The sequence below is a fragment of the Protomyctophum bolini genome (assembly GCF_963924005.1).
Source record: "Protomyctophum bolini genome assembly, chromosome: 5".
Classification (NCBI taxonomy): domain Eukaryota; kingdom Metazoa; phylum Chordata; class Actinopteri; order Myctophiformes; family Myctophidae; genus Protomyctophum; species Protomyctophum bolini.
Window position 1 is genome coordinate 26,076,114 of NC_137866.1, and position 25,914 is coordinate 26,102,027.

Genomic DNA, 25,914 nt, shown 5'->3' on the forward strand with positions numbered 1-25,914 from the left:
TCAGGTAATGGTACAGTACTGTTGTGACCTTCAGGTAATGGTACAGTACTGCAGTGACCTTCAGGTAATGGTACAGTACTGCAGTGACCTTCAGGTAATGGTACAGTACTGCAGTGACCTTCAGGTAATGGTACAGTACTGCAGTGACCTTCAGGTAATGGTACAGTACTGCAGTGACCTTCAGGTAATGGTACAGTACTGCAGTGACCTTCAGGTAATGGTACAGTACTGCAGTGCCTCGAAGTGCTCAGATAACCTGCAACCACAAGGCGGCTTGTCTTAAGCCACAATGCTAGGCAGCAAAAAGAGAAGCCGTCTTAGGCCAAGTATCCACTTGAGATTTGTCATTTAAAAAACAAAAACAAATAAAAACCTGCCAACCTGTTTTCAAGTTCAGAGATTAGCATTAAGTTGCTCCATTTTTGCTTACTTCTATGTACATTTTCTTTTTTGACAGGTCTCTGGTGGACACGTGGCCTCAGGTAAGTTTCCATAAACAATAAGTGGTCATTTGACTACTTTCCCTATCCCTTCCATGATTTGGAGGTACAAGAACGAACCGAACAAACTAAGGGGTCAGAGGATACGAGCGGAGTGGAGTGGGAGCAGAGCGGGACGATTTTGAATTGAGAGTGGACTGGAGCTGTTTTTAAAATGCGTCAGAGCCGAGCACAACTTGTCTGAACAAAAGTTGATCTACAAGCTCACAAATCGTGGAAATGTGTATAAAATAAATGGCTAATCATTTCAATTATATTACAAATCTATATAATAAAAATAATTAAATTAATGTAAAACCTAATCGATGGAAAAATCACTAAGATAAATAACTGATAGTTGCAGTCCTAGCTCACACAGATCCGCTGGCCTGGGATAAAATCCAAATAAGTCTCTTCAGCCTGCTGTGCTTCCCTTTCATCATCAGTCTCACACTAAGCTTTTTAAACCAGTTGCTCAACTAGTGGTATGGGATTTTAAAGTACGCCACCCACAAGGTATGCTCTGACAGGGTTGTCAATGAATCAGGGAAGGTGGGAGAGAGAGCGAGGGGGGGGGGGGGGGGGGTCTAATCATGGGGCCAAATAAATAAAATACAGCCAGGCGTCTTCTGGGACGTAACACATAATAGTGCTGTTCGTAAAAAAGTGATATAAGTGAACTAAGGTTGTTCTCACCATAGGCAACCACAGTATATTAACTAAAAGCACCTGTTGTTTAGAACTAGGTGTCAATTCCTCTAGTTAAAAGCCATCTATATCTAGAAATTGTGTGTGTAATCCACGTAACTCGTGATCCGTTTGTCCCACCAACTTCAAATTCGACACGCACGTTACACACCCCCACAGGGAATGCAGTGCCCGGTGTCGAGTCGGTCGGACCCACAGTTGTCCAGAACCGCCACAAAAGGCCTCTGCCCAGGCCAGACTCAATATTTGGGCAAGGGCCTAATTAATTTACTCCATCTATAAATGCACCATGTGTGCGTGTGTGTGCGTGTGTGTGTGTGTGTGTGTGTGTGTGTGTGTGTGTGTGTGTGTGTACGTACGTCTGAATTCCATTTAAGGGACACATACATAATAACTGGGTGGGGCATGCATTTCCAACCTGCATCGTTCCAAGTAAGCCAGTGCCCAACAGGCACCATTCTAGTTATATCAAATTAGTTTTTAAAAGTGGACACAGGTAGCCTGTCGAATGTCCAGTGGTAGTATACTATATTCTTACAAGCCTTGTGCTGGGGGAGTAATAATTGTCACCTGATCCGAGATTACAGGAAGGGTATAAGCCAGGGATCAGAATGTCAGAGATGCAGGTGCATGATGGCTGTTTAGTGATTTAACCCATTTAGACCTGAGAACGATTCTACAAATGTCTTCTAAATCATGACAGTTTTCAGAAAAACCCATGTTTCTATATTAGTGGTTCTCGAACTATTTTATGTCAAGAAGCCCAGAATTATATGTATATATTTCTGATATATTTCAACTTGTATAATATATTTGTGTATTTTGTAATGAATAAAAACAGCAGTATAACATGAAAGTATTCTTACAAATGCATGGTAGGGAAACATTTTCATGGAAAGGACCGCAACATTTACACTTATTATCCCACAGACCCCTATTTGAAAAGTATCAAGGACCCCCAGTTATGCACCACAGAAAGTATGGACAGTCGCACAGGTACTCCCAGATATATTTGGTAAGTCGCAGATCCAATTGCAGGTGCATTTCACTTGTTTTTGAGACAAATTAATTTAATGAAGAGGATTGTCAGAATATTTGGCGTGTGTAATGCAGGGCAGTTTGAGGTTGGGGGACAGGGCTGCGCAGCGCTAGGTTCCGTGAGGCTGTGCGTAAGTCGTGGCGCTGTGAGGAGGCGCTCGAAGTGAGCAGCTGTCTTGCTCTATGCTAAGGAAGTATTAAATTGCATAGGGCACTGTTTGTTGTGTTGCGGCGGTAGCTATAGGAAGCATGCCAGTGGGGTACCAGCGAGAACGGTGGCCTGTGTGATGCAGGTGTTGCTAAGGGGCGGAGGTGTTTTAATTCTGCGTTTTATTTCACTAATAAAGTAATTATGAATTTGTAATTTGTTAAATGGGGAAAGGGGCTTCGTTAAGACCTCCATATTATTATGGTCAGTTCCTGTGTGAAAAGTGGGAGTGATTGGTGCAGGCAGTGTGGAGCTATGACAGTGTTTGTGATATTCAGACATTGAGTTAATTATAGTTTGATTTGGCCACCGACCCCCATCTGAAAATATGTTGTTCCAGGGACCTCCCAGAAGCAAAGATTTGAGTTAAAAACGTTTGCTCTGAAAGAATATATATTCAAAGATTTGCACTACATTTTCACAAATTTTCAAAAATAGCAGACCTACAACCTCATAGTGCTATGAGCTTGTATATCTGCTATTTATCAATAGCTAAAGTGTAACATAATGCTAAAAATGGGTTAAAAACAAACAATTTTAAGCACCCAAACAAATAAACTCTGGTGGCCACAGCCCACAACATGATGCATCCCTGAGTCCTACACCAAATCAGCGCCCCAATCACCTTCCAGGTTGATGGGAAGCAATCAATGGCCTCCCAGGCCCCATTGGCTAAAGGATTTTATTTGTCCACGCATGCGCAGTAGTGCGTCATCATTACAACATCACGACACAAATAGTACATCACGGACAAATATCACATCTCACAATGTTGCCGGGGGATTCCTCCGATATCATTATCTAAACTCTGTCATGAAAGGATTTACAGTGGTTTGGATGCTCAAACGTCGGAACATCGACTATTCAATACAATACCTGGTGTGACGTCACACTCTCAGGTTAAGTCTCAAACGGGTTAAAATCACCCTACAGTGAATTGGATTTTGGGATTAGGTTACTGACTCAGAATATTCCCACTCAATCACGTGTGATTGGACTTTGAGGCAGGCCAGCACAGATGCTTTCAATGTCTGATAAGAATGCAATATGCAACATCACCAATATCAACTGGATAGCTCTTTAAGTTGGGTATAGTATAGTACCTTGAAAAATAGAGAATAACCTGATAACCTGTTTTAACATGTAGCTGTAATAATATATAATTTGTACATTCATTTTGGCCTTTTACATTCATCAAATGTGTGTGCATTAGCTCACACTGTTAATCCCCGTGATAGCGGAATTGTAGTTGTTAACTTCCAGTCAGTGAGGATAGTGAGCAAAGACAGGTTTTTCTCTAGGGAGATATAAGTTCTAGTCATTTGGCATTAGGACACCCTAGAAAATATGTGACTCCCTGGGGAATGGAGTTCACTGCCTAATGAGCTAGCCTTGGTCCCAGCCTTACTCATCTGCGAAGACAAAAGCCTGGTCACGACTCACGACCTAAGGCAGAGAGTGTCTAGCGGGAAGCGGGGCTTCCAGCGTTTTAACTTCTCCTGGAAGTTGTCATTTTTCCGCTTCCGCCAAATTCCTGCACTTCCATTTAGAGTTTAGACAATCAACAACATAAGGTCTTGCCCAGCGTGCTAATGAGCTAGATCCGTCCAGCTGACTAAAAGGGAAGGAACTTCCACAAGACGTCTTGCGGGTGTAGATGTCATGCACCTATGAGGGTTACTGGGTGTAGATGTCATGCACCTATGAGGGTTACTGGGTGTAGATGTCATGCACCTATGAGGGTTACTTACTACTGCGCACAGTCGATGAGCTGGTACTCATTGGACCTCTCATAGCAAGCCTTGACCCCCTCATCCTGCCACAGTGTCTTCGCATGGTCATAGAACTCCTGGGAAGGAGGGACGGAGAGAGGTAGTGAGATGAGTGAAAGAGAGGTACATAGGGAAGAAAGCACGGGTGTGGGTAAGCAATAGAGGCATACAGAGTGAGAGAGGTGAAGGTGTATAACATTTAGGTATAAATATTTGTGACTGCTGCTTACTTCAATGACAGTGACTTACAGTACATTAGCCACATCAAAGGAGTAAAAAAAGCATGGAATGTGTATGTGTGAATGTGTACAGTATGTGTGAGGCTGTGAGCTATACCAGTGCAGTCTATGCCTGCAAATTGTTTTTGTGCACATATTAACACTTATGATGTCCAGGACGAGTCCACGTCTTCATAATTACACCCGTAGGAGGCCCAGGACGTGTGGACACATCTTTAGGTCCTTTTAAATTATATATAAATCGCTAACATACATTTTTCGACAGAGGCCGTTGCTAGGCCTTGCTCGTCGCCCCGGAGCTGTTTTTCTGCACACGCAGCCGTTTACGGGCCTTCCTTATTTACTCTGAATCTACAGCGCTATCCATGGTTTTGATCAGAACGGCGATGTTCTGTCCTAATTTCTGACTTCATCAAGCATCTCGTTATAGAATATTAACGCTTCTAAAGAGAGATCAGACTTATTAGCGCGAGGTAGCAATGGAAGATTTCACGTCCCGGTTTTGGGGTGAAATGGAAGGCAGGGTTTTTCAGAGGAAAATCTACCTCATCTGCTTAGCACTCTAGTACATTTATTCTGACAAAAAAAACAGTTGACTATGCAGCCTTCAAGGTGCACAATACAAATAATATAGTGTATACACAGTATGCATGCAGACATAATTTGTCATAGCAAATTCCCTTCTGATTATAAGAAAGCAGCATATGGAGTTTGTCTGTCGTCCGTAAAATGCGTCTGAGGGCCTAGTGGCCTACTAGTACTGCAGCTTTGTTGACACCACATGCAGTGTGCGTTGTGCCTGGTCGGGGCCTGTGTACATGTCTGAGAAGGTAAATAGTGGTGGAGGGAGACAGAGGCGCATACCAGTAGGGCAGAGGAAACTCACTGGAACAGCTCACTTTAAACCAACTGAGCTGCACCATCATTTGTACGCTTAACACCAAAGTTTGACTAATTTTGCTCATAATCGCATCTAGAGTGATTTATACAACAAGCGAGCAGATGGGGGATGATGAGTATGGCTCAGAATGGCTTAAAAGGTAATCCCTGATGAATTCGCTGGTAGGTGTGATAACAATTATTACGGTAATCATAATAATAATCAGTCCTGATATAATGATTTACTATATTCTACGGAGTCCGAGAGCGATACAGTCTATGCACAGTTCATAGTGTTGACAGTTTTTTGCTCTTCCCATTTCTGGTTCAAGTCAGTTGTCTTGTAACAATTCATGGATTACTGAAATACAAAAGGTGTGTAGTAGGCTATTGTCTCACCATGAGTGTCTATTACCTGTTTCAGTTAAGCAACAGGAACTTGTGGTAGTTAATGGCCATGCACAGGGCCTAATCCAGGCTAAACGCAAGATACTTCCTGGTTTCAGAGTGGATATATCTATTTGCATTTCAGTGTTACACTCTCACCCTCTCTTTTTTTCTTTCTCATTCCCTCTCTGTACACTGATTTATGACAGACAAAGTATGTAGAATATGAATGAGATACATAGCTTGGTCAACAAAAAAAGGAAACCACATAATTGACAATAATGTTACACATGATAATCTGACTGGAAGTGAGGATATATTTACACACACACACACACACACACACACACACACACACACACACACCATCAAGTAGCCCAGATGCGTACTACCGATGCTCTGCCTCATAATACCATCAAGCTTCCTTTTCCTAGCAAAAAGGACAAATGCCCAATCTCCATCCTCCTGATTTACAACGGGGCCTTTGCATTTGACAAACAAGTCGACCAAACAAACAAATGCAGCCAAATAAACCAGTAAATGGTTTCCCAACAACTAGGCATATGTGGAATGTTCTCGGGCAGCAGGGAGACTTGGCGTTGGTGAAAAGACACAGGTTTGATGCTCACCACAGATATGTGTCTTGAGCAAGACTGCTGGATGCTTTGCTCGCTGTACTGTAAAAAAGCTGCGGTGTCAGCAGCATGTCTTATGTATATAAATAAATTAATGAAGATTATAGTGTAAAACACGATCACAGACAATGCATACATAGGTGCTTGCCTCTATATCATCACATAGCCTTGCATTATCTTCTGCTTGCCTAGCCCATTCAGGACGGGAACCCCTTTTGGTGTTTTAAAGCATTATGTTATACTTTAGCTATTGAAAAAAAGCAGATCTACAAGCTCATAGCGCGGCACCGACTGCCTTTATTAATTGATAGATGAACCGTCGTCTGACAGGAAATGGGGAGACATGCAGCAAAGGTTGTCAGGATTGGGACTCAAACCTGTGACACGCTGCTGGAATTACCTATAGCTAAGCCCCTCCCCAAACCTCTATGGTCCAATCACAGCTAAGCATAACATGGGTTAGACAAACTTCTCCACCAATGGTTTTCCTATATGATAAAAAATGTCCCACTCTTTACCAGGACCAGAGTTAATGTAAAAATAAATAAAAAAGATGAATTGGTCTTTCTTAGAACAGCACAATGTGCAAAATGTGCCTTTTCTCAAATGGATAAAATATTATAATGAACACTTAATACTGGACAGGGCTGAGTTTAGCTCACTTTCAGCAAAATATTATATAAAAAACATTACTTATTAACCCATTCTGACCTGAGATCAGATTCATAGAGGTTTCCACTGGACACACACTGGTCTGATTAACCCATTCTGACCTGAGATCAGATTCTAAAAATGTCAGTCGTTCTTCGATTTTTCAAAAATAGCAGACCTACAAGCTCGTAGCGCGCCACTCGGTGGCGCGCTACGAGCTTGTAGATCTGCTATTTTTCAATAGCTAAATCATAACATGATGCTAACACCAAAACGGGTTCCCGGTCAGAATGGGTTAAAAGAGAAACACCTTCCACTGTATACTATAAACAACTTCTGTGTAAAGTTGGAAATGAGTGAACAAAGTGAGAATTCAAGCAGCCAAAGCGGTAACTGTAAATGAACAGAGGCACTCCGACCTCATAGTTTGTTAAGTCAATTATTTGATTAATGAGAACACTCCACAGGGAGCCAAATAAATCCCTCAGCCTAACCCTAGAGCCAGAGTATAGCAGGTCATTAGTATACCTCAAACCTCACCTCTCTACCATTGTCATGGGTTAAGACCTGGGACGATGGGACTTTCTGCTACATTGAAAGGATAGATTTCAAAGACTATTGCTGACAACACCTACTGCTGCAGCCTGCTACGTCGACTACTATAATTTAGATTACATTTTTGGTGACTGGGAGAATGAGATGGGGAAGGACATGCAATAAAATGTCTCAATAAAAAAGTATTGAGAAATACAATGTCTTACTACTACCACTACAGTGCTGCTATTTTTACTTCTACTGTACTTGTCTTTTGCCATTGTACTACTATTGTTACATCTTACTATCACTACTGTTACTACTAAATGTTGCTATCACTACTACCACTACCACTACACACAATTACTTATGTGTTATTACATTATACTCAAGCGTGTTATTACTTATTTTTCTGGTAATACTACTGCTAGTGTGTCACTGTGTGTGTGTGTGTGTGTGTGTGTGAGTGAGTGAGTGAGTGTGTGTGTGTGTGTGTGTGTGTGTGTGTGTGTGTGTGTGTGTGTACTCACCGATGGGAACTCAAAGTCTTTCTGGTTGACAAGGTTGAGGACATATTCAATCCGATACTGGTTGTCAGGGCAGGCCAACTGCACTGGTGGGGTGAGTGTACTCATAGCCGTAATGATGGTCTGATCAACACACACACACACACACACACACACACGCGCGCGCAAGAACACACACACATTCATATAAGAGAGACACACAAGCACACCGTCGGGCAGAAAAATGAATCTCCATCTAGTCTCCATCTCCATCAAAAGTATTTTAGTCTTAGTCTTAATGCAATGTTAATTTAGCCAGAAAATATTTAATTTTTTGATTAAGACCTTTTGTTAGTCATTTTGTCTACTGAAATGGTTTAGTCTTAGTTTAGTCTTAGTCGACTAAATATTAAAAACCATAGTCTTAGTCAACAAAATTAACATAATTCAACTTTTTATGTTTTTCCATAAATGAATGCTGTGCTTTGTCATACAAGAGTGTCACACAAACGTAGTGAAAATAGCCGATAACTTGTGAGCTTATAGAGCAGCTATTTTCACTATTTTATTTTAAAGAAATGAATAAAAAAGGAACCTTGTTGACATGCAAGGTTTCCATCAGACACCAAGAAAAAATTATAGTCTATCAATTAACCCTTAATCTAGTTGCCAGTCACTCACCTCTATGGCCTCTTTAATATTATTCTTGATGTCGTGAATTTTTTGCTTCTTCTCCCTGACAAAGAGACACAAACAGATGCTCAGTAACGTTCACAATATGGCATTAATACAGCAGAACCAGAGTGGTGACAACAGCTCCGTCATAAATGCATTTAATGACTTCTAATCACCAAAAATCACAGTTGAACCGAGTTCTGTCTTTCTGTATAATGCATTCAAATAGCCCACCAGAGGACTTCTGGGAAATGATTGAGCGAAGTGACGATCAAATATTTTGGATAATCAGGTTATTCAAAAAGCGCATCGTTTCACATCCCACCAGGGAGAAGATTGTATTCACCACCCATGTCATGTTACAGTAGCTGTCTAATTAGGGACCCAGTAGGCCAGGTGAATGCAATTAACTTCCCGGTAGGATACAAAACCATCAGTACAAGGGGTCTCCTGGGAACCAGGGTTGAATTGAATCATTACCAAAGCACAAACAGTTGTAATGGCCAAAACATGTACAGATGCACACATTGCATACCGAGTTCTGTGTATTTTGTAACACACTGAGCAAAACATAAGACGCTTAACACAGATGAGATAGATTATACTAAATAAAAGGTGATTTTGCATTTGGTTCCGCTTCCACTGCCATAAAGACGCTTGATTATTTTTAGCATATCAATCTCTAGATTCAATTACCGGTAAAATGCACCCTCACAAACCAGCAGAAGGTTTACACAACTCTAACTTTTCTTCAACCACCCCAATGAATAGCAACTTTGAGTACTTAGAAAAGCGCTATATAAATCATTATTATTATTATTATAACAAGGTGATAACAATTCCAGCCAAGTTGTTGTCACAGCTGGTAAAAATAGTACCAATACTTTTCTATTTCTATGATTAAATTCTGTGGTCATAGTACTGGACGTTCTACACAGAAATTTATCTATCCATTTGTAACTCAAGAGAACCATACATTTGTATGGTTCCATTTGCTTAACCCATTCAGGACGGGAACCCCTTTTGCATGTTTTAAGCCTATTGGTATACTTTAGCCATTGACAAATAGCAGATCTACAAGCTCATAGCGTGGCACCGAGTGCCGTGCTACGAGCTTGTAGATCTGCTATTTTTAAAAGAAACCGTGAAAATGTGTGCATATATTCTTTCAGAGCAAACGTTGTAAACTCAAATCTTTGCTTCTGGGGGGGTCCCTGGAACTACGTATTTTCAGATGGGCATCATGGGGGTCTGCGGCCAATTACATATATTTTTGGGGGTCCTTAGGAACATAGCTTTTTCAGAAAATCATGATTTAGAAGACATTTTGTAGAATCATCCTCAAGTCTAAATGGGTTAAAACTTTACTTAACACTCACAATTTTACAGTGTACCAGAGACTTTGTTTTATTTTATTTTATACTCTTGCTAAACTGCCAGCTGCAATGTTCCAGCAACCACAAATAGGCACATTTCCACGCATGGACGATAAGCTTTAGATTGTATCATATCCTATTCTAAAGAAGTATTGCTTAGGAGAGCTAAATATATAGAGTTAGGAGATACAGTCGTTTATCTCATGTTTAAAGTGCTGAGATGTTTTATTTTATTTTGTAATGGTCTACTTCCCTTCGCTGCTTTTTGTCCAATAAAATTACCAAATTGACACATTTAGTTTTTTACCTCATCTTATAAATGGACTTTACGGTTTCAGTTTTTGTACGAGAAGTGAGTTCCATCCATGTGTTGATTGATGGCACGTGAGAGTAAAATACAGCACAATACACAGAACTAGCTTTTGATTCGGGAAGTGTAAACAGACCTTCACCGACATGCCATGTGCAGAAAATGATCTTTCAACTAAATGATAAGTGTTTATACAACATATTTGGTGTCTGTGTGGCAGAAACATTTCTAAAGTAATAGCAGTTAATATATAATTTTACATTGAGCTGAGGATAGGCCATCACTCACCGTTTACAGGTTTTGTAAAAGTGATGAAAATGGGATTTATGTAACACCTATAATAATAATGAATTGCATTTTCCCAGAAGTTCCCACATTCACACACCAATGGTAGCAACCACTGGAGGCAAAGTGGGGTTCAGTGTCTTGCCCAAAGACACTTCGACATGTAGACAGGAGGAGCCGTGTTTCGAACCGCCGACCCATGGATCATTGGTCGTCCTGCTCTACCTCCTGAGCCACACCTAGACCAGTAGTTATTTTTTTTGACTGAGTGATCTGAAGTTTGCCATGTCGATGAAGAAAGAACACACTGTATTAAATAACAGTATTCCTCTAGTAAACTATGGTCTTGTATTGCACTTTCAGATTGTTAATTAATATATAAAGTGCATTAGAATCTTTAGAACCGTTTAAACCACTGGTTTGGACTCGGAAACACTGCAGTTGAGTAAACTATACTGCTGGTCAGCATAATGTAAAAACAAGAATGCCCAGTCTGATAGAACACACAATAGAGCTAGACAGCTGATGTAGTTTTGTTTATGAATGCTAAAATGATAGTGCAGTTATAGTACATCTGCATGACGCTCCCTCGTGCACGTGCACACACACACACACACACACACACACACACACACACACACACACACACACACGGTGGTTGGCCAATACTGGTCTTTCACAGATATACTATGTCTCAGCATTCAGACAAACAATAATGTACTGATAAATGCACAAATATGAGATTTCAACACAATGGATAATATTTCTATGATTTCCATATTTACTGTGTTAACTACGGAGTCGGACTACACAAGGACTAGTCTAAAAATGAAATGAACTGTCTCAATGATTCAAGAAAAGTGTTTAGTTCCCAGATTACAATATACAGCCAACAGCGTGAATGGTGTACTGGTTAACTCATACAGTACATAGCTAAATGGCAGTAGCAATAGTTCAGCACAGGCTAACATAGATTTGTTCTATTTTTTAGAAAGAGTTGTAAGAATGAAAAACAAAGCCAAAAAAAAATTGTCATGCACCTTGCTGCCCCGTTTCAATCCGGAAAAGCATCCTACCTCTTGAGAACTGTGATTTTTACTTTCTTTAACTGTATATATGATGATGTCATAATAGTGTATATTTGTATGTCTTTTAAATGAATGGAAAATGGAGGACTCCGATGTAAACAAGTCTTAGTTTTTGTATTCGTTTGAACTGTACCCAACAGCTAGCCTCCTGCAAAGCCATGCCATAAAAATATGAAAGGGAGAGGACAGTCTGCTGTCTTTAACAAAACTCATCATAATACATTTAAAAAACAAATCAACATTCATCATCATTAAAAGGAACAATCACAGCCATCCACATTGGTTTGGGATCTAAAACCTCCTCCATTGGACCAGCTCTAAAATACTTCAGTGTGACAACCTTCAACTACGAGAAGCTGAAGGAGACAGCAAGCACACTACAGTAGATAGAGAGCCTTCTAGAAAGATTTGGTGGAGAGAGAGAGAGTGAGGAAAAGTCCATGCTGGAGGACGGAGAATAGCCCCCACTAGTGAGAGACAAGGAGAAAAGGAGAGACCCAGACACCGAGACGGAGAGAGAAAAAGAGAGGTCCAGCATTCAGATTCACCCTCTTGTTTATTGTGTTAGGAAGGAGAATGAGAAGGCCCCGTTTACATTTTCAACCTGATAGTCATTAAAAATCACATGGGTCATTACAAAGTTGTGTGTGTGCCTTCTCAGTGCATCTTGGTCCCGAGTCCTGTGTGTGTATGCCCATGTGTGGTCTGAGCCCTTACATATAAACATTACATGACAACACAATATTTATGCACTTAACATTGACGCACGATTCATCTCAGTATTGTTTCATACAGTGGGAGCTATAACGTTCAAATGCATTTAGTGACAAATAAGTCCTTGATTTTTGATTCACGCACACACACAAGTCGTGGGTTCGATTCCCGAGCACGATGACCATTGCTGGATGTCACTCTTCCTATTTCCTGTCACTACACTCTACTATCTTCCTATAAAAAGGAAGACACATCGGTCTGTCTTTCTGTCATAACCCAGCTGATCCTCATTGGCTTAACAAATTGATCTGAATTTGCACAGCTTATGTAGGGCTTCAAGAAGCATTTTTTTCACCTTACCAAATTGAACACCGCTTATTAGCGAGAGAGAGAGAAAGACATTGTTTACCTGCCTCAAAATACATGCATCAATAATGAGATCTATTAAAGCGCATCACCCACACTCTACTAATTTGGTGTTCATATCGGGTGCAGTACTTAGTTTAGACAGTACTTGGTTTAGGCTAGTCATTGGTTAGACCAGCCATTAGTCCTACAACTACAACCTATCTCAAACCCTCACCCTAACCCTAACCTCCCACGGGGCAGCACACCTAAACCTAACCTTAACCCATGGGGGTGCGCACGCTTTTCCGACACACCAAAGGTCCGAAGCGCGGGGACATGCGATGCGAAAATGCGATGGTCCGACCGACATGCGCTGCTCCTGTGCTTGCGGTTATGGTTAAGTTAGGGATTGAGGTTTCGGATCAATAGTATGTCGAAACTAAAGCCTGTACCCAACCCATGTCTAACCAATGACTAGTCTAAATTAAGGCCTTTTTTAGACGGCGACCATCTCCATATAACACGTCAAAGTCCCGTTGCGTTCTCATTTTTTTGGACCATTTACACGAGAACGCACACTTGAATGAACACGCTACAAAGTGCATGCATATATATGCCAGGTCGATAGGTGGCGATAACGGGCTGCCAAATAGACCAGTCACCCACGTACAAGAAGAAGAACCTCTTCACACAAGCCTGTGCAACACGGCTCCGTCTTTTTGGCAAATCTAGAACTTCCTGTTTGAGAGCTAGCAAATTTAAGACATTCGGTTGCTTTCAAAATAAAAGTGTTGTTAATTAAATAATTATTACATTACATTATTAGTATTATTATTACATTACAGTTATTGTAAAGACACACATTATATTTCTGTGTAAAAATAAGTAATTCAATAACACAGAAACATAATGTGTGTCTTATAGCATCATTTAAATGCTTAATTTCTAGTTTTAATGTGCAAATAATTTATTTTAAATACTCTGCCGCGCAACACTGCTCCTGTCAGAGCATGCAGGCAAAGCGCACCACGGGATGGTTATATATTTTATAATACATTAGGCTACATAAACGCTGCTGCCGCGGCTGCCGCCTATCACAAGGATTTTTATTTACATCATGGTTTTACATTCACCATCATGCATGTAATAAACATATGCGCTGTGAGCCAACGTGAGCCATGGTGTCATAAGTTTTGCGGATTCACCGTTTTGCCTGTTTACACGGAGAAGGGATAAAACGGCGTTCTCAAAGATTTCCACTCTGGAAGGTGGTTTCACTTTGTTGCGTTTTCACCTCCTGAGAACACGGTTCTCGTCTAAATGACAGCAGCAAACGATACTTTATTTTGACGTTTTATATGAACACCATCCTCGTGTAAATAGCACCTAAGTATGCACCCCGTTCATATCTTCGAATGGGGAAGGACTAGTCCAGACTATTAGAATAACTAATAATAATTAAAGAATATCCATGATACATTCTGCTTGACTTTGAATAAGTTTTATATATAATTCAACAGGTTATGTTATATTTTGGTGTATGATGTTTTAAAATGTTGTTCAACTTTTGGGCCCCTTCTGAATTTTGAGCACCTGTCCCTCTAATGAAGGGATCAGATCATCAGACACTATCTTACACATACAGTACTAGCACACACTCCCATATCAACTTCTTTCAAGTCAAGGACCCCCAGAATTATCTGTATTTGGCTGCGGACCCCCCATCTGAAAATATGTTTTCCAGGGACCCCTCCAGAAGCTAATATACTGTATTTAAGTAAAAACAAAGTTGACTGTGAAAGAATGTATTCAAAGATTTGCGCCACATTTTCACGATTATTCAAAAATAACAGATCTACGAGCTTGTAGTGCGGCACTCGGTGCTGGGCTATGAGCTTGTAGATCTGGAATTTTTAAACGGCTAAAGTAAACATAATGCTTAAAACACCAAAAGGGGTTCCCCGTTCTGAAGAAACACTCCACACACAAGCAGAAGTCACGAGCTGTGTCACACGCCACTGTATGCCTTAGGTGCCGATGTTCTAGTCTAACCAAGATGCTTCCGTTTGAATCATATCCACTAAACACAAACAGACAAAGAAGCACACAGACGCAGAAACAAAGACGTGCATAGACAGACAGACACAGACACACCACCCATACCCACACCCACACGAGCCATAAGAAATATGTCCATTATTATTAACAATGTATGGGCACAGTTGCAGATCAATGAAAGATGTTGGACTACAAGCCCAGAGTGACCCCCAGGTTGGGAAACCCTGCTTAACCCATTTAGGCCCGAGGTCGAAATTTAAAAACCTCATGTTTCTATATCAGTGGTTCTCAATATTTCATGTCAGGGACCCCAAACATTATACGTAATATGCCACCGACCCCCATCTGAAAATATGTTGTTCCAGGGAGCAAAGATTTGAGTTAAAAAATGAAATTTCAGGCACATTTTCACGATTCTTCAAAAATAGCAGACCTACAAGTTCATAGGCACTCGGTGCCGCGCTATGAGCTTGTAGATCTGCTATTTTTCAATAGATAAAGTTTCAAATAATGGTTAAAACACCAAAAGGGGTTCCCGACTCCCGTACAGAATGGGTTAAACAAAAGCATGTAGCATCCTACAGTTAAGTAAGAGTGTATAATTCCTGGTATAAATTTGAATCTTCCTGGAGATGGGTGGTTGAGGCGGGGTCGTTTGCTACACAAGGATACTGTAAATTAAAACATGGCAAACATATTTTGAGAGCCAGTTGAAACTTTTTTTCCACTGAGCAGTTACCAAGTGAGATGAATACCTTGAATGAGATCTCGGCCTATATATATATATCGATATGTCTGGTGACAGTGGCAGCAGACAAACCTACCTAAAATAATCTTCTAATACTTTATGTTACTGTTTGTGAATACTATTTGGCCCAGCACTTCACTTGTCCCGACTCCCAAGTCAAATCTGCATGAATTACCGTGTCAGGTAGATAGATAGATAGATAGATAGATAGATAGATAGATAGATAGATAGATAGATAGATAGATAGATAGATAGATAGATAGATAGATAGATAGATAGATAGATAGATAGATAGATAGATAGATAGATAGATAGATAGATAGATAGATAGATAGATAGATAGATAGATAGATAGATAGATAGATAGAGAGAGAGAGAGAGAGAGAGAGAGAGAGCAAGAGAGAGAGAGAGAGAGAGCAAGAGGACAGCAAAAGAGTACTGTAGAGGAGATATGATAGATACAGGACTATATGTACCAGTCTAGTATGGGTTGTGCAAATAGGCCAAGATAGCATTGCAAAATCCCTAAATCCAACACAACCTCCTTGGTATTAATTGACCTGCTCAGTGGCCATGTGGTTAGAATATCTGCCCTAAGATTGGGAGGTTGGGGTTTGATTCTGGGTCACACCAAAGACTATAAAAATGGGACCCAATGCCTCTGCCTCCCTGCTTGGCACTCAGCATCAAGGGAGGCCGGGAGGGAAGGGATTGGGCGTAGATCTCTGCGACATACAGTACTGGCATCATGTTCAGGGGTGTACTTACTGTATTTGTACATCATGACTGTGGGATGTTTCTCACGCACACCAGAAACAGGAGACATAGGTTGCCACATGGCTTGGCAAGGCTTACTGGTGTTAAATCGGTGGGAGACACACCTGATTGCAATACTTTGCATACTTACTCTGCATTGAATCCGTTGACATGCAGAATCCTCATCTGTTTGACTATGGTGCTCTTTCCTGACTCTCCAGCTCCTGAGAGAGAGAGAGAGAGAGAGAGAGAGAGAGAATTAGAACAGAACTACTCAAATTCCTGGTTGAGGTTATGCTGCCCACCCCATTCATCTAATTTACTGTAACATAACCAATGTAATGTAAAATCGTCTCACGTGGTTTGTGTCTGTAGGACAGCAACAGACACATGTGAGGAGTGAGTCCTTGAGAATATGACCACATACAAAGGTATGTTGGGATGAGGTAAGAATCGTAAGATGCCTGTAAAAATATCAGAGATGTTGCCTACTTGCCGATACAACTATAGTCCAAGTTTGACTTCATTGATAAGCTCAAGAATAAACAACGGTCTAAAGACAGCCGGTATCTACTGTATCTGCAATACCTTTCCTTGTTCACCTGGGTGAGTGTACCCATGTCTGTGTGTCACCTGGGTGAGTGTACCCATGTCTGTGTGTCACCTGGGTGAGTGTACCCATGTCTGTGTGTCACCTGGGTGAGTGTACCCATGTCTGTGTGTCACCTGGGTTAGTGTACCCATGTCTGTGTGTCACCTGGGTTAGTGTACCCATGTCTGTGTGTCACCTGGGTGAGTGTACCCATGTCTGTGTGTCACCTGGGTGAGTGTACCCATGTCTGTGTGTCACCTGGGTGAGTGTACCCATGTCTGTGTGTCACCTCAAGTATAAATCATGCTTGAAACGTAAAAACAAAAACACCAAAGCAAATGTCGGTCCCTCTACTCCATTCGTCTGCATGGTTATTTAGTCTCTCTCTCTCTCTCCCCCTCTCTCAGATGTGATACAATGTCTGTTTTCATTTTTACTGAATGAGTCCACAGACAAGTTACAGACAGTAAGCAACTCATTACTTATGTACTCTACCCCCCCCCCCCCACAAAGTTGTTAAGTGCAGAGACAGAGTACAAGAATAGATAGAGCATGAAGACAAGAGCGACTTAAGCCACCATAATCTATTCTATAAATGTACAGAATCTGTGTGTATCCGTCTCTGCTTTCCCCACATAGCTTGAGAACAAAGAAAAAAATAACCCCAAAAAATAACCCATGGGAATGCAGTAGAGTTGGGAAATAAATATTCTAATCTCGAATATCTGTTGAATTTGGTGGAAAATTCATATTCTATTAGTGGCCGTGGCAACCGCCCAATGTTTTATAATTTCAATGATGTGCCGACGGTCTTCAGTACCAGACAAAAGAGGCCGGGGATTAATTGGTTAATGCCTCCACGAGTCTTGAAACACTTCAATGTGACCGATTTGTGTTTTTAGACAATTCTGAGACACCTGAACAGGGCATTTAATTTGCTCCCAATGTATGATACAATGGGGATTGGGGAGGCTACTGAGCAATCAATTCAATTCAAACGGCTTTATGCCATGAGAAAACATACGTTTACATTGCCAAAGCAAAAATCACAATATCGCCATATATATTATTATATCCATTATTTTGTCTCCTCTTCACTCATCCTCCTACTGAAACAATAGCCTCTGCTGAGATCCAATCCGCCATCTTGTTTGTCTTGAAAAAATGTATTGTGTGCAAGAGGACCACAATGGAAATAAGTCCTAGACTTTTATTGTGTTACTTATGCTCATGATGTTTTAACTCTATGTTGATTATTTTCGATCTCCGACATCTCTGACTGACCAACCATGAAATATTCTTCAATCTGTTTATCTGGGAGTAGTGCTGTTGTTTTTATTTTTTTGGTTATTGTTGTTTTGCTTTCTTTATATGAGTAATTGTCTTGCATTGTTCATTGTTGTTTTGTCATTTGTATTGTCATTTGTGCGGAAAAAGGAAAATCAATAAATACATTGTTGAAGACAATCTGTTTATCTGTGCGTTTTGTTTTTCATATTTACACCAGTGTCTTTGAAGCTGTAAATGGGAAAGAAAAAGATGTCCAGAGCGACTAGCATGGAAGCTAATCTCCAGTCGTCTGGTAGACGCCGTTGGCCTCTAGAGCGGATGTGGAAATGGTCTCGATCTTCGCATATATGTGTGTGGAAATCACCGGATATAGCAGGCGGGCTTTAGACTGGATCCGAGCACTGAACAGTAAATAGAAACCGTTCTTTAGTTTTGTGGCAAAGGCTTCATTCATACAATATACAGTACAAATAATTTAATGAAGGCACAGTGAAGGTTTTCCTACAGTCATTCACATTGCACAGTGTGGCTTAATTTCCAAGGGCCTGCCGCCTAGTTGCGCTGCAGTTACCCAATCCTAGATCACTAAATAATCAGCAGAAGTCTGAATTTTAAACGGCCCACGAGGCCCAGATGTACTTTTTAAACCATCCGCACCAGCAGAACGCACCTTGTATTTGCCCTTGATAATGCTTAAAAAGTATAACTCAGCCTCTGATGTATAGAGAATTCATCAGTTACTGCTAGAGCACAGAAGTCCGACATCACTGCCGTTAGACAGGGCGCCATCCACATGGGTCACGTTTTTTTTTGTGTTGGATTGTTGAGGGGCACTAGCCCCACCTATACAACTTTTGTCCTCACACGTCTCAATATTTGCCATTGAAAATGAAAGGAGAAATTACGTCAAATGTCCGCCAAATATGACGTAGATTTAACCAACCAATCACATAAATTCAGTTGTTCATGAGATGATGTATGAGGATGTATAATGAAAAGAGTGCCTCTCATGTCACACGGGTGTGATTTTATTGTATTCAACCGTGCCGCCCGGCCCCCACAGACTCTACGTCACTGAGCCGGATGATGTTATTCTTATGAAGCATCAGCTGACAGTGAAAAAGTACTAATGTATAGGTGAAGATTTGTTTTCTTTCTCCAAACACAGACGTTGTCAACTCAAATGTAACTCAATATCACCAGTAAGCTTAGACGCCTGAGGGCTAGAAGCGGCCTCGCCCTAAAGGGCGACGTCGCGTGCATGCATCCGCCTGGGTGACAGCAGACTGGTGGGCGAGCGCTGGTGCTTTGGCAAGGGGGGTAAGATCTTAATTTGATAAATTAGTTTTCCCAAGCTGCCGGGCGTGGCTGCACTAATAACTTTGGGGCAGGCCCGTCTAGAGTTTAAATAGATAGGTATCAGTCAAAAGGGACACACCGAAAAGGAAGGATGGATGGGGAAGGATCAATGGAATATCAGAACAGTTCAGCTCCATATACGGAGATCTAAGTGTTTGAGGTCAGGTGTCGAGTTGCTGGCCGATATTGATGACATCAGGGATCTCCATATATGGGCTTAATATTGATGACATCAGGGATGGTGTCACGTGATGTCACATGCTCCATCCCTGATGATGTCACGTGCCCGACCAACACACTGACGGGAAAGACACAATTCCAAATTCGCAATAAATGACATACTTGACAAAATCGCTGGGGTGGTTTGTTTGTTATTTTTGGAACACAGTTCTGTATGAAGGAGTGATGTCGGGACTTCAATGCTCTATTGTATTACTGATTAACACTTATAGATACCTATGATGTCCATTGTCCACACTTCCTATCAAATGAATCCGTGGGATGCCTGGGACGTCTTAAGGTCTTTATCCATTTTTTGACAGCGGCCATTGATAGGCAACGCTTTGCTCAGCACTCCCGGACCAGTTTTGCAGTGCATGCAGCCATTCACTTCCTAGATTACTGGCCGACAAACGTACTTATTTTCTCTGAATCTACGCTGCCTCTGTGCAGATTGATCATAACGGCGATGTTCTGTCCTAATTTCTGACTTCATCATGCATCTCGGTTAGAATATTAACGCTTTTAAAGAGGGATCAGTTTTACGCAGGCGATGTAGTAATGGAACATTTCACCTCCCGGTTTTGGGGGGGGAGAATGGAAGGCAGGGGTTTTCAGAGTAAAATCTCCCTCATCTGCTTGGCACTATAGCGTCTTTATTCTGAAGAAAATCCCAGGCACCATAAGTGTTAATGCGGTTCGCTCATCCTGATCAGTGCTGAGTAGCGCACAGGTCTACTCGGTTCGCTCGGGCATTTTACATATAATAAATAAACGTACCCTTTGGTGCTGTTGCTTGGGGGCAGCCATAGCTGAATTGTTAAAGCCCGCCTAGGAAGCCAAAGGTCCCAGGTTCGATTCAAGGCCTATGCAATGTGTTCCAAGTGCCCTAAATTAACCCATATAGCTGTTCCTCTAGTGCTAGGATAAGTAAAATGCAGGACAAATTTCACATACCGGTATGTGGAAATATACAGTGACAAAAACACCCCAAGGAGTGGGGACTGGGGACCAAATTATTATTATTGCTTGGTCAAAACTCCTCTCTCTAGTAACACCATCATTGAAAGAACGTGATTTTCAGTTGCCAAATAAATACCCTTAAAGGACCACTTCACCACTTTTCAACCTATCTTCATATAATTTGTCCTCAGTAATGTTCATGATAAAATACCACAAATGTTCCTACTCAGTCTGTGTCTCATAGGAGGGCTGTGGGCACTTCAGAAACTCATCCACCAGTGACTTCACCGTTAGGCAGATTCTTTTTTTTAAACAAGATTTGTTTAAAATAATATTTAGATTTGTATTATCGTGATAGCGATGGCTTCCATTAACACATTGCAACTTTTCAGGAATAGAAAGCCCGCAATTTATATTACTGTAGCTTGGATTCCCCATCGATGATGAACTGCCCACAGCCCTCCTATGAGACACAGACCGAGTAGAAAGAATTGTGCCATTTTATCATGAACATTAGTGAGGACCAATTATATGAAGATAGGTTGAAAAGTGGTGAAGTGATCCTTAAAATAGTGCAGTGTTTCATATCCAGCTTGGCTACTGGTATTGACCACCTTTGAATGAAACCCAATATATAGCATATTTCCTGATTGCACAAGAGATTATCTTGTGAGACAATGCAGAAAAAACAATCAAATAAAAAATAAAAAAACTAGGACACTAATCACCTAGAAAGACATACCATTTTGATATAGACACTGACCTGAATGGTCATAGAATTGGCACAATATGTCACAGAATATTAAGAGTAAAGTCATGGAATCTAATTAGGAACATGTTCATGAGTGTGAGATACCAAAGCTTTTATAAAGGCTATGATTGACACTTTTACTGTTTGAAGCCAATTTCACTGTTTAAAGTACATTGGTAAAATACAAATGTATAATAAAGACTACAAGGCTAAGTTTAGTAACTATAAAGCTACTTTAAACTTTAAAGCTACACTTTCATGTCAACCATTTATGAATCTAGTAGATGCTCTTATCCAGAGAAATGTACAATTCGCATAGAATGCAGAGATACAGTATACACAAGTAAACCAAGAGCCCCTAGCATCAGTTTAAACAATATACTATCAAAATAATAATAGGAAACTATAGGATACCAGGACAGGTACATTTTGACCTATTGTCTGATTAAGCAACATGCTAAATTAGTTGCTAAGAAAACATGAGCATGAATGACCACGGTATGTCTGCATGGTAGTCATATCTTGGTCAGCCACTATCGTCAATCGAGCAGGAGGTGGCAGGAAAGGGTACAGGGAGAGTGAAGTGCTGGGGGGTGAATGTAGAGTCTGAAGAGGTGAGTCTTCAGATTATTGTGGAAAAAATGTCATACGTAACTAATTATGTCAAATGTCATACCCCGGGATTCGAACCTGGGTCGCCGTGCAAAGTTTATTTTTTAAACTACTGAGCTAATAGAGCCTGTCAGATTGCTCAGACAGTACCACCAGTACCAGTGGTCACACCAGACCAGAAGATACAAATGTCTCAATAGACGCGCAGGGAGACCAAATACAACCACTGTAAGTTACATAATATATATTGTGGTATATACATAAATAACATACAGTATGTATTAATAATATTAGCTACATAGTGTGGCTTTTAGCTTTAATGGCTCTCCAGATAGTAGGCATATATCTTGCCGCCGAATTTATGCTTAAAAGTTTACCCCAGTGATGTAACTGGGGTACAATCCATGAATGTGAAAACTGTAACCCTTACTTCCTGGAGTTTGGCCATTACCATCAGTGGCTGTGACTGTGCCATTGGCCCCGTTTGCTGTGTTTACAGCAAAATAGCGATATTGACTTAATAAACCATGAATCAGGTTGATGGCAGCCTTAAACCATATGGGCATGCCAGGCTAATGCTTGTCCACAAAATCTATTATGGGAATTTCAGAAACACAAAGAATGGACAAAATAGAAATAAAGGGCAATTTTCTATGTCAATATGGGTCGCAAGATAGTTTGTAAAAGGCGTAGGATAAATGATCAACAATTAACTGAAAGGAACATCCATCTAGTCCAGTTGTTCTTAACCAGTTCTCAACTGGGACAGAAGTGAGGCCCCACTGCCCCAGTATATTAAACAAAACTTTATATTTCTACTGAAGTTGTCTGTGAGTGATCCCATCAGAACATACTCTAGTGTGAACCACATTTGTGCAGTGATCTAGTCCTGTGGGTCTACAACACTGTCTCAGTGAGGTACCAACCACGAATAAATTGTAAGAGTTTATGTCCTAACTACATATCCATTTTGGAAACATTATTATCTAAGCTCCATATTCAATACATCTGAATTATATTAGAGGATCCAAAGTGTGAAATGCTACAATTAACTAAAGGGGATCATGCTTTCTTACTAACCATAAAAAAATAATCTAAATTTGATTCATTGTACTTATATAGTACACCAATTGACAGTCATCACTGTCAACAGAGGACCATCACTGTTATTAAACTGATAAGACTTTTAGTAGGTTACTGGTGATCATCCTTGTTGTGGAATTGTTAGTGGTTCAAACATATCTCCCCAAAACATACAAAATCACAAATTACAGATGGCTAGGTCCAAAGTTGAATGGCAAAGTTAAAACTGTCAAATTATATAACAGAAAGCTTAACTTTATGGCAGACATCTTTGCTTTTTTGTTTTCAGGCGAGTTTTGTCCTTCTACTTTCCTAAAGTCATCACAACTTCCTGCCAAGCATAAATACTGGCTTGTCATTCAATAGGCCAGGTCTCAGGCATTTCTCTAATCAAATATTATGATTTTCAGAAAGTACATTGTGACTTCTTGGGCATGATAACCCAAGGCAATATGAGGGCAGTATTGTCCATAATAGAAGACAGTGGGTAAAGTTTAACTATCATACTCTTTCTTAAGGCCCACGGTGTCTCATTTATACACACACACAGCAACCACATGTTGAGTCTTATAGACATTTAATGGGTTAAGACAGAGAGAGATCAGAGTGTGTGTGTGTGTGTGTGTGTGTGTGTGTGTGTGGTGGAATAAAAGCAATGTGGAAAACACATTATACAAAATGAAAATTACGCAACGTTGTTTCTGTTTAGCCGGAATTTGCCATGTCTTCTAGCTTGTTTTGGTGTGCAGCTGACTGACTGTCAGTTCACAGCAACATGTCAGAAATCAGGATAGTGCCACCTTGTAGCCTTTAGCATTGGCAATGTTAAAATGTTGCACGTAACAACTGAATGTAGTGCAGGAGAACGGAGCTGTGGTGTGGAGAGTGAGAGGCCTTGCCTCCTGTGAAAAAAAGGAAAAAAAGAAAGAAAAATAACTCTTAACTTACCTAAAAGTAGTAGCCTGTGCGTTGCTCTGTATATCTGTTTGTCTTTTTGTAGTTGCTTCTCTATCTTTTTGTTTGCTTCTCTTTGTGCTTTCTCCTCATTTCTCTGGTCTTCGGTCTTACTGTTGCCCAAACAACCCATCTTCCCGCAAGAAAAAAAGGGGTCCAGGGGAGGGGGGACGTGGAAAAAAATAAATAAATAAACAAAACTATTCTAGATCCCTCGTTTGGCCCGCGAATTCGGGAGCAATATCAACGACATCTACACAGTTTGACGTTTGTCGTTTGATCAAAATACTGTCCGTTCCGTAAGACTATCTCCGCGTTATAAATTATGTGAACATAACGCGTATTTTCAGTAGATCTTGCTGTCAGAAAAAAAGGGCAGGATACTGTTGATGACGACACCGAGGCCGCCTTCTCAGTTTGCTGAATTTCTGTTCGGCTTTTTCCTTCTTCCCATGCAGTATTTGATACCGATACGAATTGTAATCAACAATTTAATGGCTAAAAGAGGATTTTACCTCTTTGGCTTCCAATTGGAGGGAGCACAAACAGCCTATTTTGCATCTCCAATGCGCGGCCCGGGTCTTGCGTCTCACTGTTGCCCGTGACAGGGACCCAAACTCGGCATGTCAGAAAAACTCGCCTGTACAATGGCACGTATCTTTTTGGCACGTTTTGTAACAAGCATTTCCCCAATAAACGCTTCTATTTTCTACGTATTTCCCTGAAGTCTCTCTTTTGTTCGCGCAAAGACGGGCAGCAGAAAGAAAAGTATTTGCACTTAAACCAACTACATGTGTAATATTTTTCGTCGCTTCCGTCTTCATTCAACTCCTTTTTTCTATACATCAAACAACCCAAATATCTCTAATTTGCCTGTGGTTTTTAGTATGGTTCCCAGAATAATTCCGTTTGCCGATTTTCTTCCTTATTTGTGATGGCTGTTCCTGGCTTTTCCCCCTTCCAAAAGGCCTTCTCTGCCCTCGCTTTTTGTTGCCGAACGTGTATCCTCTCTTGACATCACCAACACCAAGGCTCCGAATTGCGCACCGATAGTCCCCCACTCATTCCTGGGTCGGTTCCGATCCGTCTAAACACGACAGCGATGTGAAAATCCTTCGAATTTTCCCACGTTTCTTGCGAGTAAAGCCCCGCTAGCAGGCTCAGTTTTATATTCCTCTGGAATCCGAATGGCAGCAGGCTGTGACTACATGTGCATTTACATTCACAAATAGGACACAGGTTGTAACAGCACATTCCACCGCGAAGAAGGCCGCTTCCTCCCGGGCTGGTCGTGGAAGGTTCAAGATAGGAATCATCAATTCTTCAAGGTATTATTTTCCCCCTTTTCTTTTTCTCTCCGGGAATAGTATATTGAGACAGACAGCGTTGAAGAGACGGGGTGGGGCATAGCATAGCCTACAACGCTCATGGGAAGGACCGAGAGGGAGAGAGCGTTTCATCACATGATTACACAGAACAGAACGTCAGCATGGCCATATTTTGCGGAGAAAACGGCGCCCTCTTCAAAGAAAACGACAGATTGGGGACCCTCGACTCGACTCGACTATTTGGGAGGGGGTGGTCCACTGGTACGCCAACCCTACGATGTGTGATCTGATCTATAATCTATTCTATGTAGCTGGCGAGGCCGGGGCTCGGACGGCTCGGACCATACCTTGGCTTACTTGGTGGGCCAG

At 41.0% G+C, this 25,914-nt stretch overlaps 1 protein-coding gene across 1 annotated transcript in view; it reads right to left on the reverse strand.

Moving 5' to 3' along the window:
• Positions 1–25,704, reverse strand: part of LOC308315446 (guanine nucleotide-binding protein G(s) subunit alpha) — a 42,486-nt gene extending 16,782 nt beyond the window's left edge. Inside the window, exons 1-5 of the mRNA XM_080763419.1 lie at positions 24,212–25,704; positions 16,546–16,618; positions 8,718–8,772; positions 8,061–8,180; positions 4,185–4,282 (exon numbers count right to left, since the gene is read on the reverse strand). Coding sequence (XP_080619545.1) covers positions 4,185–4,282; positions 8,061–8,180; positions 8,718–8,772; positions 16,546–16,618; positions 24,212–24,350 — 485 coding nt within the window. The 5' untranslated portion in view covers positions 24,351–25,704. The remainder of the gene's footprint in view (positions 1–4,184; positions 4,283–8,060; positions 8,181–8,717; positions 8,773–16,545; positions 16,619–24,211) is intronic.
• Positions 25,705–25,914: the final 210 nt, after the last annotated feature.